The sequence below is a fragment of the Aethalodelphis obliquidens genome, unplaced genomic scaffold (assembly GCF_003676395.1).
Source record: "Aethalodelphis obliquidens isolate GAN/ISIS:26980383/991018 unplaced genomic scaffold, ASM367639v1 scaffold72, whole genome shotgun sequence".
Lineage (NCBI taxonomy): Eukaryota > Metazoa > Chordata > Mammalia > Artiodactyla > Delphinidae > Aethalodelphis > Aethalodelphis obliquidens.
Window position 1 is genome coordinate 4034802 of NW_020838016.1, and position 18547 is coordinate 4053348.

The 18547-nt window shown below is 36.2% G+C and overlaps 1 protein-coding gene across 2 annotated transcripts in view; it reads right to left on the reverse strand.

Moving 5' to 3' along the window:
* STAG1 (STAG1 cohesin complex component) overlaps positions 1 to 18547 on the reverse strand; it is a 431541-nt gene that overhangs the window by 55016 nt on the left and 357978 nt on the right. For both annotated transcript variants that reach the window (XM_027091619.1, XM_027091620.1), the window contains 5 exons: positions 3461 to 3553; positions 3270 to 3359; positions 2906 to 3109; positions 1846 to 1916; positions 322 to 409 (listed from right to left, as the gene is read on the reverse strand). In XM_027091619.1, the coding sequence (XP_026947420.1) occupies positions 322 to 409; positions 1846 to 1916; positions 2906 to 3109; positions 3270 to 3359; positions 3461 to 3553 (546 nt within the window). The remainder of the gene's footprint in view (positions 1 to 321; positions 410 to 1845; positions 1917 to 2905; positions 3110 to 3269; positions 3360 to 3460; positions 3554 to 18547) is intronic.

The following is an 18547-nucleotide window of genomic DNA, read 5'->3' on the forward strand; positions in this document are numbered from 1 at the left end:
TTATATTAAATTGATGAAGTTTTGAAATTGCTACTATAGTAATGGTATTTTCCCTAAAATAGTCATAATGTTTATGTCAAAATTAAATATTAATATTAAACTTTTGCTACATTATAGCAAACTTTTTCTATTCTTTTCTGTTCAAATCTGAAGATATAATATATCTATCTGTAACACTGAATCACTATGGCAATAATTCTCAAAGGAAGTGGCTGCGTTTAAGAATTATCAACTATGTTCCATGAAAGGCTTTTGATAATCCTACACGATATCAGAAAAGCTTTCTAAAATGACACAGAAAGAATATCAATAAACTCCTACCTGTTCTGGCATAGCTCCATGTTCAATTCCAGTCTTCAATAATCTGTAGCAATTACCAAACAGATCCCATTTTGTGAGATCATGAGCGCTAAAATAAACAAAAATGCATTAACTTTATTCTAGAGTGGAGGAAGGTTTAAATTTGTTGAGCTCAGTTTCAATGGGGGAAGAATAGAGTAACTTCATTTTCTAGTAGAACTGTAAAAGTTCCATAAGGAAATGTTCAAGTCCTCAAACTTAGAAAGAAAAAGAGAAAGAGGGAGAAGGAGAGGAAGAAAAAAACAAAGAAAGAAAGAAAAAAAGAAGGAAGGGGGGAATGAGAGGGGGAGAAGAGAAGAGGGAGACGGGTAGAGAAAGACAGAGTGGAAGCTGATATTAGGAATTCATTAAAAGAAATCAAAAACAATAAAACTTCATATGTTAAAGTGAAGGTTACCATTTCTTTCTTTCTAGTATGTTTTAAAGCACATTTAAACAAATTCATTCAGAATTTCAAAGTATAAATACATGCATATTTTTGAAAAAGAGATTTGTATTCACGAGATGGAGATAAATAAAGACAAAGTCAGGGTAAAGGAAATATGGCACAGTTCCAAAACTTTAGTGTAGCTATTTACATGTGCTGAGGACTTCTGAATGAGATAACACTGACAGTGTAAATTCTCATGAGCTCTGCTACTAAAAATAGCACAATTACTCACTGTCAATTTTTATTTTCAAACGTCAAAATATTTTCTTAAATAGGAGTTTTGACACTGGTTGTCAACTTTTATTTTCAGATGTCAAAATATTTTTTCAAATAAGAGTTTGTTTCTCCATGGAATTCCAAAAATGTACTTGTGTATACAGAAAAGGCTTAGATTTTAGACACTGCTTTTGAAATCTGAAGTATTCATCAAAGTAAGGGCTACGCCTAAACATGCTTTTTCACAACAAAGTTCTTTATTTTCCTTTCTTTATGGAGAAGATAAGCATGTTTCATTACAAGGGATATGCAAATTACAATTTGAAAATGACACCTATTTCATTGATCTGAGCCTTTTTTTCCTTATTCAAATCCAGCAGTTCTGTCTACATAGTAAGAACACAATAATAAACAAACTAGACAAACAAGGACAATTCAGGAAAAAAAGCTTATAGAAATAATTTTGTGGCTTTCTCCAAAGCTGTGATTTTTATTTAGTAAGATTTCTAAGAGCTATCAACTGAAAATTATACCTTTAAAAACTCTAGCTTGCAGAATAAGCCCATCTAATTTGTTAATTATACTGATTATCTTAAACTTTTACAGTGTACAGTGTACATTCATTACACTGAATGATAAATCTTACTCCTTAAGTAATCAAATTATAATAAAAACTCATAATTTATCTGTAGGAAATCTGAATAATAAAAACATCACAACATCTCAATATTTCTCTAAAATTTCCCAGTGTTACATGGATGTTAAACATTAAAATCAGTTTGTTTTATGTTGACTAATATAGGTTATTCATTAAATCTACTTTAAATAAAATGACATACTTGTGGAAAGAGGTTAACCGCTTTAATGTAGAAAGAACATTGTAAATATCATCATCATCAGCTTCTTCTCCCTATAAAAAAAACAGCAGACAGTACCTTAATACCATAAATTTACTCACCCTCAAATTCACATGGAAGTCTATTAATACTTACTGCCTAAAGAAAAATTCTTTTTTATTATATAAATAGTATATATTCACTGTTGATAAATGAGAAAATACAAATAAGCAAAAAAAAACAAAAAGTAAAAAACACCCATAAGCCCAACACCCAGAAATAACCACTTTTGCATTTTAAACAATGTCATAAATGTGACTTCGTACAATTTTCTGATTAATACCTTTGGATAAATTCCTTGAAACTGCTGAGTGAAAGGATAGGTAGTTTAAAGATTTTATTGGTTATTTCAAAGATTTTACTGATTGTCAGTTACATCTGCAACTTCAAAATCACAATGAAAATCAAAAAATGGTTGAAAAAAATTAAAAGTTAAAATTAAAAATTAAAGTAGGGGAAAACTGATTACATGGATTAAAAGTAAATCCTATCAGCCTGGCCGTCAGGACATACAAAGCTGTGGGAATTCCAGATTGCCTTACATAGATTGAAAGGAGAGGGCAAGAGACAGGAATCACAGAAATAATTATAAAAATAACCAGTTGGAGTTGCTTGCTGCTATCTTAGGCACACCACTGGTAAGCAGCTATCCTTTATAAGCACACAATTTTTATGTTCTATTCATTAGTACGTAATAGTTCAATAATATTAAAATGCAAATTAGGCCCCAGGAATAGAAAATGAAAAAATGACTTAAGAAAGTCAGACCTTTTTTAAAAGAGAAAAAAAAAGTCTGTCTTTTATGAAACAGATTTTTAAAATAAAAATGAAGTGTAACTGAGGCTGATCTTCATAAAATGAACAACTGCAATAATGCTGCTAAGTTTTGAAAGTAGAGAATTCTACTAGATTTTATTTTAAAATGGAAACAATTTAAAACTCAGCTACCTTGAAAAATTATTAGCCAAAATCATTATATGTACACATTAACTTTAAAACAGACCTCTTGCAATAGATCTTCCACAGAATGATTGAATCGATCTACAAACTCATCAATCAGTTGGCTTCGAGCTATGTCAACTCTGTTCTGGATGGTATACTCTTCACTGCATAAGATGCTGTAGGTTTTACTGCAGGCTTCTAGAACATCTGATTCTATGTGTTTCTCCACAACAAATTTAATCTGTTTTAGTAAAGCATCTAGATGCTGAGGAGGAAAAAAAGAAAAACTATGATATTTAGATTAACAAAAATTTAAAAAAAGCATCTGTTATATAACAAGTAAGCCTATATATTACATGAAAATAAAATAATTCAGTTAATAAAACTGACTATAATAGCAGAATTTCAATTTTATAGTGTCTTACCTTTTCCATTCTACCTGTGCTATAAATTTCTAGATCAAAATACTGTGGGATTTGTAGCAAGTTTGCTACCTTCTCTGCATCTGCAGAATACTAGAAGGAGAAGCAAAGAAAACAAAGTAACTACTTTAATAGTACAGTGTAATAAGCAAACTCAGTGGCATATTATCACAAAACTGTAAATGAAACTGTACCTTTGATAGCAACATAGGCAGTGTGATGATAAAATGCTCAGTCAATTTGTTTCTATCATCAATCTGAGTTTTCCTTTCTTTGGCAGTTAGCACCTAGAAATAAATTTAAATGGGCAAAGAAGAGTGTCATGTACTAATTTATAAATCTAGAATGTTACAAAGATGATGAAGCACTGGCAGATAATATAACAGAGAATTTTCAGAAAAGCTTATTAACAAACTACTAAAATAAATGTATCTAGTTTTATTCAAATTACTTTATTACTATTACTTTATTAAATAGCTACTTATTTTAGATAAGTTACTACTTGTTTAAGTAAAAACAAAAACATTTCTAAAAAACCAGTTATGAATATAAAAATACTGGAACCAATGGAGAAATAATTTTTCTAGAGTTTTAATCTCAATATGTTAACAGTTATCTCCCCTAGGTTAAATAAACTATTCTAAACGTACTTTAGCAAGTAATCCTTTTTTAATACCATCAGCAGCTAGTAAATTTTCACTTATTTTTAAAGCATATACTAACGATGTCTCTGGACTCATTTATATTTGATTGTTCTTGTAATTAAGCCATAAATCTGTTAGGCAATAATCAAGACAGAGGGGTACAGCCTGTGATCACTGAACAGATTAGAGCCCTTCACCTTAGCCTGTATTCAACTAGCTAAACTATAGGTGGTTCCAAAAATAAAATACTAAAATGCAGGCTCAGTTAGGATAATTATTTTCCCAAAGTATTCTGCAGTTTATTATCTTGAAGGAATTTACCATCATAATGTTGAATGGTTTTATGGGACAGAAACATTCCAATGTAAATTGCCACTTTATAAATGTAAACCCCAATGTTTGAGAATGTATGAAAGAATAGGGCCTCCTATCTGATTCTTCTTTCAGGTTGCTTTTCAACCTCTTAAACATATAAAGTAAACATTTTGGAATGATCTACCACCAAGTGCCATGTTTAGTTCTGCACAATGCAATTAAAGGGGCTACATGTAAAGTGAAATATGTATCTAGAAATGTATGCAGGATATTGAGAAGTCTTGAAATTCATTTGACAATGTAGGAAAGGTCTAAGGATGTGGACTTTAGGGTAACAGCTATTTTGATTAAACGGTCATTGTGTCAGGCACTCTACACACATGAACTCATTTAATCCTCACAATATCTCCGATGGGACAGCAAAAATGGCATAATACCTATGAAGGGGAATTTGCCAATATCCAACAAAATTGTATACATATTTTTCCTTTGCCCCAAGCAGTCCCACTTTAGCAATCTACCCCACCAACACACCTGGTACAAGTACGAAATGACACACTATTATTTGCTGCACATTATTTCCAGCAAAAGACTGACCCAAAAGACTCTCAATATTATATCCACATAATAGATCATATATAGCCATAAGAAAATGAAGCTCTCCAAATAAAGTTATGGAGTAATACCCAGGATATACTGTTAAATTAAAACGTAAGGCACAGAACACCATATAAAGTATGCTATTCTTTGTAGGAGACAGGAGATTGAAACGGAGGAGAATGGAGAATAAGAATACACATATTTGTACGTGTGCATGCATTCATCTATATTTGCAGAATGAAACACTGGAAGGATAGACCAAAAACAAATAAAAATGGTTACTGGTAGGTAGCAAAGGGGTGTAGAGGGAGGTATATAAGAAAGACATCTCTAAATATATATATATTTTTTAACATGGTTTTGACTTTTTAACTATGTAAATTTTTTACATATGTCCAAAAAATAAAAATAGAAAACATAAAAGTAAAGAGGTGAAAACCCTCTTATGCTAAATTTAAGTCAGAAATATAAATATGAATGCGTGATTTAAACATATGTGTATATATATAGAAATATATATATTTCTTAGCTCTGTGTACGAATGGTGCCTAGCAGAAATGATAACCAATTGACAATGAGTAACCCTAGTAACAAGATTTTGATCTTTACACATTACTCTATATCAAAAGGAACAAGGGCTCGTGGGAGATTCCTGTGCTAGGGTAATGTAGTATCAGCCTACAAGGTGACTCCCAATTGACCATTGTCTCCTGGTATTCATGCCCTTAATATAATCTCTTCTGAAAATGAATAAGGCTGACGTGTAATCTAAGGAATATTGTGGGAATTATACTGTATGACTCTTGAGGTCATAAAACACACACAAGTGTCCACCTTACTCTCTTTTGGACCATTCCTTCTGGGGGAGGCTGGCAGACTTGAAACAGTCCTACTGAGAGGTCAACATGGTAAGGATCTAAGGCCTCCTACCAACAATCAACACTAACTTGCCAACCATGTGAAAGAACTGTTATGGAAGAAGCAAATTTACTATCAAGACTTCAGAGGTTAAAGCTCTGCCTAACATCTTAAGTGCAACCCTATGAGAGAATCTAAACCAAATTAACAGCTAAGCCACTCACAAATTTCTGACCCACAGAAACTATATGAGACCATGAATACTTTAAGCCTCTAAGTTTTGAAGTATGGTAGTCCCCCTCTATCCATGTGGGATACATTCCAAGACTCCCAGCAGATGTCTGAAACTGCAGATCATTCCGAACCCTATATATACTGTGAATTGGTACAGCCACTATGGAGAACAGTATGGAGGTTCCTTTAAAAACTACAAATAGAACTACCATATGACCCAGCAATCCCACTACTGGGCATATACCCTGAGAAAACCATAATTCAAAAAGAGTCATGTACCACAATGTTCATTGCAGCACTATTTACAATAGCCCGGAGATGGAAACAACCTAAGTGCCCATCATCGGATGAATGGATAAAGCAGATGTGGCACATATATACAATGGAATATTACTCAGCCATAAAAAGAAACGAAATTGAGCTATTTGAAATGAGGTGGATGGACCTAGAGTCTGTCATACAGAGTGAAGTAAGTCAGAAAGAGAAAGACAAATACCGTATGCTAACACATATATATGGAATTTAAGGAAAAAAAATATCATGAAGAACCTAGGGGTAAGACAGGAATAAAGACACAGACTTACTAGAGAATGGACTTGAGGATATGGGGAGGGGGAAGGGTAAGCTGTGACAAAGCTAGAGAGTGGCATGGACATATATACACTACCAAACGTAAGGTAGAGAGCTAGTGGGAAGCAGCCGCATAGCACAGGGAGATCAGCTCGGTGCTTTGTGACCACCTAGAGGGGTGGGATAGGGAGGGTGGGAGGGAGGGAGACGCAAGAGGGAAGAGATATGGGAACATATGTATACGTATAACTGATTCACTTTGTTATAAAACAGAAACTAACACACCATTGTAAAGCAATTATACTCCAATAAAGATGTAAAAAAAAAAACCATGCCTATGATAAAGTTAATTGATAAATTAGGCATAGTAAGAGATTAACAAAAATAACTAATAAAATAGGACAATTATAACAATATACTGTAATAAAAGTTATGTGAATGTGGTCTCTCTCTCTCTCTCAAAATATCCTGTATAAATTTAACACCTTTTCCATCTTAACTAAGAACTCATCAAGCACTGTGGCTATCACTTTTGCAGTTTGAGGTGTGACAGCAAAACTAATAGGAATTTCTTTTTCCTTCCTCACAATTTCAGATAGAAATCTATTCTTAACGAAGATCTTAGCAAACTCAGCATATGATTTTTTTCTTTCCTTGTTAAGTCTAGAACTTTCACCTATTCACTTAAAGGAGGCACTTACGGCTTCTCTTTGATATATCCGAATTGCTAGCATCACTACTCTTGGGCATTCAGGCGATATTAAGTAAAATAAGGGTTACTTGAACACAAACACTGCAATACTGTGACAGTCAATCTGATGACCTACAACAACCACTAAGTGACTAACTGGTGGGATACACTGGACAATGGTATGATTCAACGTCCCGGGCAGGATGGAGAGGGACAAAGCTGGATGGCATGAGATTTCATCATGCTTCTCATAACAACATGCAACTTCAAACTTATCAACAGATTACTTTCGGAATTTTCCATTTAATATTTTTGGATCATAGCTGACTGGTAACTGAAACTGTGCGAAGAGAAACCATGGGTAAGGGACCACTACTGTAATTTCTTTTACGCAGGAATAGATAACTAACATAAGCAATAAAGGTAGAAAATGAGACTGGGACATTTTGCTCTGAAAGAAAGCATTCAAAAAATGATGACATGTCAAAATAATAAGAAATTAGCCTGAAGGGGCTGTCATTCAAAATTGGGACATAACATATTCTTAAAACTTTTATTTTGGAAAATTTCAAAAACACTCATTTTGTCATTATTGTTTCATCAATTTTCCTAAAGGTTTTTTTCTTCCATAGCATTTTAAAATTTTAAATGTCTTTATTGGAGTATAATTGCTTTACAATGGTGTGTTAGTTTCTGCTTTATAACAAAGTGAGTCAGCTATACATATACCTATATCCCCGTATCTCCTCCCTCTCACCCTCCCTATCTCACCCCTCTAGGTGGTCACAAAGCACCGAGCTGATCTCCCTGTGCTATGCGGCTGCTTCCCACTAGCTATTTTATACTTGGTAGTGTATATATGTCAATGCCACCCTCTCACTTCCTCCCAGCTTACCCTTCCCCCTCCCCGAGTCCTCAAGTCCACTGGCTATGTCTGCATCTTTATTCCCATCCTGCCCCTAGGTTCTTCATAATTTTTTTTTTTTTTAGATTCCATATATATGTGTCAGCATACGGTATTTGTTTTTCTCTTTCTGACTTACTTCACTCTGTATGACAGACTCTAGGTCCATCCACCTCACTACAAATAACTCAACTTCGTTTCTTTTTATGGCTGAGTAATGTTCCACTGTATATATGTGCCACATCTTCTTTATCCATTCATCTGTCGATGGACACTTAGGTTGCTTCCATGTCCTGGCTATTGTAAACAGAGCTGCAATGAACACTGTGGTACATGACCCTTTTTTGAATTATGGCTTTCTCAGGGTATATGCCACGTAGTGGGACTGCTGGGTCGTATGGTAGTTCTATTTTTAGTTTTTTAAGGAAACTCCGTATTGTTCTCCATAGTGGCTCTATCAATTTACATTCTCACCAACAGTGCAAGAGGGTTCTCATTTCTGCACAACCTCTCCAGCATTTATTGTTTGTAGATTTTTTTGATGATGGCCATTCTGATAGGTGCGAGGTGATACCGCATTGTGGTTCTGAGTTGCATTTCTCTAATGATTAGTGATGTTGAGCATCCTTTCATGGGTTTGTTGGCAATCTGTATATCTTCTTTGGAGAAATGTCTATTTAGGTCTTCTGCCCATTTCTGGATTGGGTTGTTTGTTTTTTTGATATTGAGCTGCATGAGCTGCTTGTATATTTTGAGGATTAATCCTTTGTCAGTTGCTTCGTTTGTAAATATTTTCTCCCATTTTGAGGGTTGTCTTTTCGTACTGTTTATGGTTTCCTTTGCTGTGCAAAAGCTTTTAAGTTTCTTTAGGTCCCATTGCTTTATTTTTATTTCCATTTCTCTAGGAGGTAGGGCAAAAAGGATCTTGCTGTGATTTATGTCATAGAATGTTCTGCCTATGTTCTCCTCTAAGAGTTTGATAGTGTCTGGTGTTACACTTAGGTCTTTAATCCATTTTGAGTTTATTTTTGTGTATGGTGTTAGGAAGTGTTCTAGTTTCATTCTTTTACATGTAGCTGTCCAGTTTTCTCAGCACCACTTATTGAAGAGGCTGTCTTTTCTCCATTGTATATTCTTGCCTCCTTTACCAAAAATAAGGTGACCATATGTGCGTGGGTTTATCTCTGGGCTTTCTATCCTGTTCCATTGATCTATATTTCTGTTTTTGCTCCAGCACCATACTGCCTTGATTACTGTAACTTTGTAGTATAGTCTGAAGTCAGGGAGCCTGATTCATCCAGCTCCGTTTTTCTTTCTGAAGATTGCTTTGGCTATTCAGGGTCTTCTGTGTTTCCATACAAATTGTTAAATTTTTGGTTCTAGTTCTGTGAAAAATGCCATTGGTAGTTTGATAGGAATTGCACTGAATCTGTAGATTGCTTTGGGTAGTATAGCCATTTTCACAATGTTGATTCTTCCAATCCAAGAACATGGTATACCTCTCCATCTGTTTGTATCATCTTAAATTTCTATCATCAGTGTCCTATAATTTTCTGCATACAGGTCTTTTGTCTCCTTAGGTATGCTTATTCCTAGGTATTTTATTCTTTTTGTTGCAATGGTAAATGGGAGTGTTTCCTTAATTTCTCTTTCAGATTTTTCATCATTGCTGTATAGGAATGCAAGGGATTTCTGTGCATTAATTTTGTATCCTGCTACTTTACCAAATTCACTGCTTAGCTCTAGTAGTTTTCTGGTAGCGTCTTTAGGATTCTCTATGTATAGTATCATGTCATCTGCAAACAGTGACAGCTTTACTTCTTCTTTTCCAGTTTGGATTTATTTTATTTCTTTTTCTTCTCTGACTGCTGTGGTTAAAACTTCCAAAACTATGTTGAATAATAGTGGTGAGAGGGGCAACCTTGTCTTCTTCCTGATCTTAGTAGAAATGGTTTCAGTGTTTCACCATTGAGAACGATGTTGGCTGTGGTTTTGTCATATATGGCCTTTACTGTGTTGAGGAAAGTTCCCTCTATGCTTACTTTCTGGGGATTTTTTTTATCCTAAATGGGTGTTGAATTTTGTTGAAAGCTTTTTCTGCCTCTACTGAGATGATCATATGGTTTTTATCCTTCACTTTTTTAATATAGTGTATCACATTGATTGATTTGCCTATATTGAAGAATCCTTGCATTCCTGGGAAAAACCCCACTTGATCATGGTGTATGATCCTTTTAATGTGCTGTTGGATTCTCTTTGCTAGTATTTTGTTGAGGATTTTTGCATCTATGTTCATCAGTGATATTGGCCTGTAGTTTTCTTACTTTGTGACATCTTCATCTGGTTTTGGTATCAGGGTGATGGTGGCTTCGTAGAATGAGTTTGGGAGTGTTCCTCCCTCTGCTATATTTTGGAAGAATTTGAGAAGGATAGGTGTTAGCTCTTCTCTAAATGTTTGATAGAATTTGCCTGTGAAGCCATCTGATCCTGGGCTTTTGTTTGTTGGAATATTTTTAATCAGAGTTTCAATTTCAGTTCTTGTGATTTTTCTGTTTATATTTTCTATTTCTTCCTGGTTCAGTCTCAGAAGGTTGTGCTTTTCTAAGACTTTGTCCATTTCTTCCAGATTGTCCATTTATTGGCATATAGTTGCTTGTAGTAATCTCTCATGAACCTTTGTATTTCTGCAGTGTCAGTTGTTACTTCTCCTTTTTCATTTCTAATTCTATTGATTTGAGCCTTCTCCCTTTTTTTCTTGATGAGTCTGGCTAATGGTTCATCAATTTTGTTTATCTTCTCAAAGAACCAGTTTTTCATTTTATTGATCTTTGCTATTGCTTCCTTCATTTCTTTTTCATTTATTTCTGATCTGATTTTTATGATTTCCTTCCTTCTGCTAACTTTGGGGTTTTTTTGTTCTTCTTCCTCTAATTGCTTTAGGTGTAAGGTTAGGTTGTTTATTTGAGATGTTCCCTGTTTCCTGAGGTAGGATCGTATTGCTATACACTTCCCTCTCAGAACTGCTTTTGCCGCAACCCATAGGTTTTGGGTTGTTGTGTTTTCATTGTCATTTGTTTCTAGGTATTTTTGATTTCCTTTTTGATTTCTTCAGTGATCTCTTCATTATTTAGTGTATTGTGTAGCCTCCATGTATTTGTATTTTTTACAGAATTTTTCCTGTAATTGATATCTAGTCTCATAGCGTTGTGGTTGGAAAAGATACTTGATATGATTTCAACTTTCTTAAATTTACCAAGGCTTGATTTGTGACCCAAGATATAATCTATCCTGGAGAATGTTCCATGAGCACTTGAGCAGAAAGTGTATTCTGTTGTTTTTGGATGGAATGTCCTATAAATATTAAGTCCATCTTCTTTAATGTATCATTTAAAGCTTGTGTTTCCTTACTTAGTTTCATCTTGGATGATCTGTCCATTGGTGAAAGTGGGGTGTTAAAGTCCCCTGCTATGCTTGTGTTACTGTTGATTTCCCCTTTTATGACTGTTAGCATTTGCCTTATGTATTGAGGTGCTCCTATGTGGGGTGCATAAATATTTACAAATTGTTGTATCTTCTTCGTGGACTGATCCCTTGATCACTATGTAGTGTCCTTCTCTGTCTCTTGTAATAGTCTTTAAGTCTATTTTGTCTGATATGAGAATTGCTACTCCAGCTTTCTTCTGTTTTCCATTTGCATGGAATATCTTTTTCCATGCTCTCACTTTCAGTCTGTATGTGTCCCTAGGTCTGAAGTGGGTCTCTAGTAGACAGCATATATATGGGTCTTGTGTTTGTATCCATTCAACCAGGCTATGTTTTTTGTTTGGAGCATTTAATCCATTTACATTTAAGGTAATTATCGATATGTATGTTCCTGTTACCATTTTCTTAATTGTTTTGGGTTTGTTATTGTAGGTCTTTTCCTTCTTTTGTGTTTCCTGCCTAGAGGAGTGCCTTTAGCATTTGTTATAAAGCTAGTTTGGTGGTGCAGAATTCTCTTAGCTTTTGCTTGTCTGAAAAGGTGTTAATTTCTCCGTCGAATCTGAGTAAGATCCTTGCTGGGTAGAGTAATTTTGGTTGTAGGTTCTTCCCTTTCATCAATTTAAATATGTCCTGCCACTCCCTTCTGCCTTGCAGAGTTTCTGCTGAAAGATCAGCTGTTAACCTTATGGGGATTCCCTTGTGTGTTATTTGTTGCTTTTTCCTTGCTGCTTTTAATATTTTGTCTTTGTGTTTAATTTTTGAGAGTTTGATTAATATGTGTCTTGGCATGTTTCTCCTTGGATTTATCCTGTATGGGACACTCTGTGCTTCCTGGACTTGATTAACTATTTCCTTTCCCATCTTAGGGAAATGTTCAACTATAATCTCTTCAAATATTTTCTCAGTACCTTTCTTTTTCTCTTCTTCTTCTGGGACCCCTGTAGTTTGAATGTTGGTACATTTAATGTTGCCCCACAGGTCTCTGAGACTGTCCTCAATTCTTTTCATTCTTTTTTCTTTATTCTGCTCTGCAGTAGTTATTTCCACTGTTTTATCTTCCAGGTCACGTATCCGTTCTTCTGCTTCAGTTATTCTGCTATTGATCCTTTCTAGAGAATTTTTAATTTCATTTATTGTGTTGTTCATCACTGTTTGTTTGCCCTTTAGTTCTTCTAGGTCCTTGTTAAACATCTGTTGTATTTTTCCATTCTGTTTCCAAGATTTTGGATCATCTTTACTATCATTTCTCTGAATTCTTTTTCAGGTAAACTGCCTATTTCCTCTTCATTTGTTTGGTCTGTAGGTTTTTACCTTGCTCCTTCATCTGCTGTGTTTCTCTGTCTTCTCATCTTGCTTAACTTACTGTGTTTGGGGTCTCCTTTTCGCAGGCTGCATGTTCGTAGTTCCTGTTGTTTTGGTGTCTGTCCCCAGTGTCTAAAGTTGGTTCAGTGGGTTGTGTCAGCATCCTGGTGGAGGGGACTAGTGCCTGTGTTCTGGTGGATGAGGCTGGATCTTGTCTTTGTGGTGGGCAGGATCGTGTCCGGTGGTGTGTTTTGGGGTGTCTGTGACCTTATTATGATTTTAGGCAGCCTCTCTGCTAATGGGTGGGGGTTGTGTTCCTGTCTTGCTAATTGTTTGGCATAGGGTTTCCAGCATTGTAGCTTGCTGGTCATTGAGTGGAGCTGGGTCTTAGCGTTGAGATATACATCTCTGGGAGAGCTTTCACCATTTGATACGTGGAGCTGGGAGGTCTCTTGTGGACCAGTGTCCTGTACTCGGCTCTCCAACCTTAAAGGCACAGGCCTGACACCTGGCTGGAGCTCCAAGACCCTGTGAGCCACACGGAAAAAGAGAAAAAGGAAAAAAATATATGTATCATTGCTCCCAAAGTCCACCGCCTGAATTTTGGGCTGATCCGTTGTCTATTCAGGTATTCCACAGATGCAGGGTACATCAAGTTGACTGTGGAGATTTAATCCGCTGCTCCTGAGGCTGCTGGGAGAGATTTCCCTTTCTCTTCTTTGTTTGCACAGCTCCTGGGGTTTAGCTTTGGATTTGGCCCTGACTCTGCGTGTAGGTCTCCTGAGGGCGTCTGTTCTTCGCTCAGACAGGGTGGGGTTAAAGTAGTAGCTGATAGGGGGCTCTGGCTCACTTAGGCCAGTTGGAGGGAGGGGTACGGAATGTGGGGTGAGCCTGCGGCAGCAGAGGCCAGCATGATGTTGCAACAGCCTGAGGTGCGCCTGTGCTCTCCTGGGGAAGTTGTCCCTGGATCACAGGACCCTGGCAGTGGAGGGCTGCACAGGCTCCTGGGAGGGGAGGTGTGGATAGTGACCTGTGCTTGCACACAGGCTTCTTGGTGGCTGCAGCAGCAGCCTTAGCGTTTCATGTGTGTCTGGTGTCCGCACTGATAGCCGCGGCTTGCACCTGTCTCTGGAGCTAGTTTAGGAGGTGCTGTGAATCCCCTCTCCTTGAGCACCCCGAAACAATGGTCTTCTGTAGCATTTTAAGGCAAGTTCTTTTTATATCATTTCACCCCTAATATTTAATTATGTCTCTAACAGATGAGATGCAAGAATAATTAAGCTTTGCATCTCCAACAAAATTAAACAATAATTCCTTATTATCATTTCATACCCAGTCCTTTGTTTTCTCAGTCTCTACTTTTTGGAGTCTTCCCTATATTCGTATTTAATGTAATGTTTAATATGGTTAAATTTATGTCAGCCATTGGACTATTTGTTATCTCTATATCTTATGTCTTTTTTTCTCCCCTCTCTTCATCCTTTACTGCCTTCTTTGCAGTTAAACATTTTTTAGTGTGCTATTACAATTTCTCTGTTGGTTTCATTCCCCTTTTTTAGGTATGAGTAGTTACTCTAGGGATTACAATATACTTCTTCAACTTATTACAACTAACTTCAGATTAATAATGAATTAATTATAGCAAAATACAGCAATTTTACTCCAAGAGAGTTCTATTTCCTTTACCCTTATTTGTGCTATCTCACATATCTATATATATTATAATCTTAATACTACAGTGCTATAATTGTTGCTTTAAATAATCTCATGTCTCTTTAAAAATTAAAAAAAATATACTATACAAAGCCTTTTTTTTTTTTTTTTTTTTAGTATTCGGGCCCCTCGTTTTTGTTTCTTTTTTTTTTGTGCACAGGCTGCGGACGTGCAGGCTCAGCGGCCATGGCTCACGGGCCTAGCCGCTCCGCAGCATGTGGGATCTTCCCGGACTGGGGCACGAACCTGTGTCCCCTGCATCGGCAGGTGGACCCTCAACCACTGCGCCACCAGGGAAGCCCTACACAGCCTTTTATATCCACCCACATATTTACCATTTCTGGTACTCTCTATTTCCTCCTGTGGATTAGAGTTTCCATTCTTTATAGCTGGAAGGACTTCTTTTAGTATTTCTTCTAAGGCAGGTCTTCTAACATGTCTCTCAATCTTTGTTTATATGGGAATGTTTTTATTTTCACTTTCATACGTGAAAGATAATTTTACTGGATTTAGAATTCCTGGTTGGCAATTTTGTTGTCTTTTGGTGACTGTCATTCTACTGTCTTCTGGGCTTAACTACTTCTGATAAGTCAACTGCTAATCCTATTGCTGTTGTCCTCCACATGAGTTATTTTTTTTCTTACAGTTTTCAATATTTTTTGTCTTTAGCTTTTAACAGTGTGACTACCCTGTGTCTAGAGGTAGATATTTTGTGTTTATACTATTTGGATTTTCTTAAATTTCTTGGACCTGTGGATTAACATTTGCCATCAAATTTGGGACGTTTTTGGCAAATCTTAAAATGTTTTTCCTTCCTTTTCCTTCTCTCACTCCTTTTTGTAGGACTCCATTACACAAATTTGGTGACTTGATGTTGTTTCACACATTTCTTAGGCTCTGTTCATTTCTCTTCACCTTTTTTCCTGTTTTTTTTTCCAGAATGAATAATTTCTATTAATCTTTCATGTCCACTGTTTCTTCTGTCATCTCAAATCTGTTGAGCTTATCTAATAAATTTTAAATTTCTGTTACTGTACTTTTCAACTCATGAATTGTCATTTGAAAAATTGGAATTACTGAGATTCCTTATTTGTTATCTTTTCCTGTAATTCTCTGAACATATTTTCCTATAATTCTTTGAACATATTTATAAAAAAGGGCTCTGAAGTATGTGCTAAACCCAACAATTGCACCTACTGAGAAAACATTTCTACTGTCTACTTTTTTCCCCTGAGTATGGCCACATTTTACTGTGTTTTTTTTGCATGGTTCCAATTTTTCTGGAAAAGTGGACATTTTTTGATAATATTCTGTAATAATTATGTATTTAAAAAATATTTTTCTAAGTGTCATTTTAATAAATTAAACTTAAACTGTGTAATTTGTCTCTCCCATGATGTGTGGCTGCTGTTGGGAATTTTTATTCTTATTTTTGTTTTTTAGCCTGTCTTCCTGGGAGTCTCCTCTGTGTTTCAATAGATCACTAGTCAGCCAATGATTTGGGTAGAGGTGGTGCTCAAATGATCCAAATTTATAAGGCTCCTCGCCTCTGAGACCTGATCTGTTGTGGGATAGAGAGCACATTCAAACTTCAGCCACTATGTAAGTTTGCTTGACTTTTATTTTCCATTGGGTTCTCTCTCTCAGGTTTCCCAGTCAGCCAGGGATGTATGAAGAGTTTATTAATCCTTTTATAGCTTTCTCATTTCTAGCATTTTTTGTTAGATTCTTGGCTGGTTCACTATTCTTACCAACTTGCAGACACAATCTCTGAATATCACAGGTACAGGATTTCCTTGTTTCTGCCATTTCTAGTTGACAAAGCTGTGGATTTTTTCCCATTTGTCCCATATTGAGTCTGTTCCCTTGACAGCAAAGTTGCTGGTTTTTACATACAGTGCCACTCTGGTAAAATTACAGATGTCACCAATCAAGCCTGTGGGTTCTGTGTATACTGTAACCCTAGGCAGGAAGGCTGTAGACTCACTCCTACAGCTTTAACCTGAAGCTTCAGCAGTTTTCCAAGAATACAAGCACACCTCATTCTTATGTTTTGCAGATATTGCTTTTTTGAAGAAAACAAATTGGAACTTTGTGACAACCCTGTGTTGAGCGAGTCTATTGGTACCATTTTCCCAACAGCATTTGCTCATTTTGTGTTTGTGTGTCTGTTTCTGTGCCACATTTGGTAATTCTTGCAATATTTCAAACTTTTTCATCATTATTATTATACCTGTTATGGTGATCTGTGATCAATGATCTTTGATGTTACCATTTAATTGCTTTGGGGTGCCAGAAACTGCACCCATATAAAATGGGGAACTTACTTGATAAATGTTGTGTCCCACTGCTCCACCAACTAGCTGTTCCCCCATCTTTTCCCCCTTCCTGAGACTCAACAGTATTGAAATCAGGCCAACTAACAACCTTACTAACCCCTAATAAGCCTCTAAGTGTTCAGGTGAAAAGAAGAGCCACACATCTCTTGTTTTAAATCAAAAGCTAGACATGATTAAGCTCAGTGGGGAAGGCATGTTGAAAGGCCAAAAGCTAGGCCTCTTGAGTCAAACAGTTAGCCAACTTGTGAATGCAAAGGAAAAGTTCATGAAAGAAATAAAAAGTGCTACTCCAGTGAATACATGAATGATAAGAAAGTGAAACAGCCTTATTGCTGATATGGAAGAAGTTTTAGTGATCTGGATAGAAGATCGAACCAACCACAACATTCCATTAAGCCAAAGCCTAATCCACAGCAAGGCCCTCACTCTCTTAAATTCTATGAAAGCTGAGAGAAGTGAGGAAGCTGCAGAAGAAAAGGCTGAATCTAGTTCATGAGATTTAAGAAAAGAAGCCATCTCTATAACATGAGTTCAAGGTGAGGCAGCAACTGCTGATGTAGAAGTTGCAGCAAGTTAACCAGAAGATCTAGCTAAGTTAATTAATGAAGGTGCCTACACTAAACAAAAAGATTTGCAGTATAGACAAAACAGCATTATATTAAAAGAAGATGCCACATAGGATTTTCATAGCTATACATTTGGTGACTTTAAGTTGAAGCCAATGCTCATTCGCTATTCTGAAAGCCCTAGGGCCCTTAGAAATATGCTCAATCTACTCTGCCTGTTCTCTATCAGTGGCACAACAAAGTCTGGGTGACAGCACATCTGTTTACAACATGGTTTAGTGAATATTTTAAGCCCACTGCTGAGACCTACTGCTCAAAGAAAAGATTCCCTTCAAAATATGACTGCTCACTGACAAAGCATCTGGTCACCCAAGAGCTCTGATGGAGGTGCACTATGAGAATAATGTTTTCATGCCTCCTAACACAATATCCATTTTGCAGCCCACTGATCAAGGAGTAATTCTGACTTTCAAGTTTCATTAGTAAAGAAAGAGATTTTGTAAGGCTATAGCTGCCATGGATAGTGATTCCTCTGATGGATCTGTGCAAAGTCCACTGGAAACTTTCTGGAAAGGATTCAGCGTCCTAGATGACACTAAGAATATTCATGATTCAAGGACAAAAGGTCAAAATATCGACATTAACAGGAATTTGGCAGAAGTTGATTCCAATCCTCATGAATGACTTTGAGGGGTTCAAGATTTCAGCGGAGGAAGGAACTGCAGATGTGGTGAAAATAGAAAGAGAATTAGAATTCAATGCAGAGACTGAATATGTGATAAATTTCATGACAAAAACTTTAACAGATGAGGAGTTGCTTCTTATGGAGGAGCGAAGAAAGTGGTTTCTAGAGATGTAATCTACTCATGGTGAAAATGCCGTGATGATTGTTGAAATGACAACAAAGGATTTAGAATATTACATGAACTTAGTTGATAAAGAAGTGGCAGAGTTTGAAAGGTCTGACTCCAATTTTGAAAGAAGTTCTACTGTGGGTCAAATGCTATCAAACAGCATTGCATGCTAAATAGAAATTGTTTGTGAAAGGAAAGGTCCATCAAT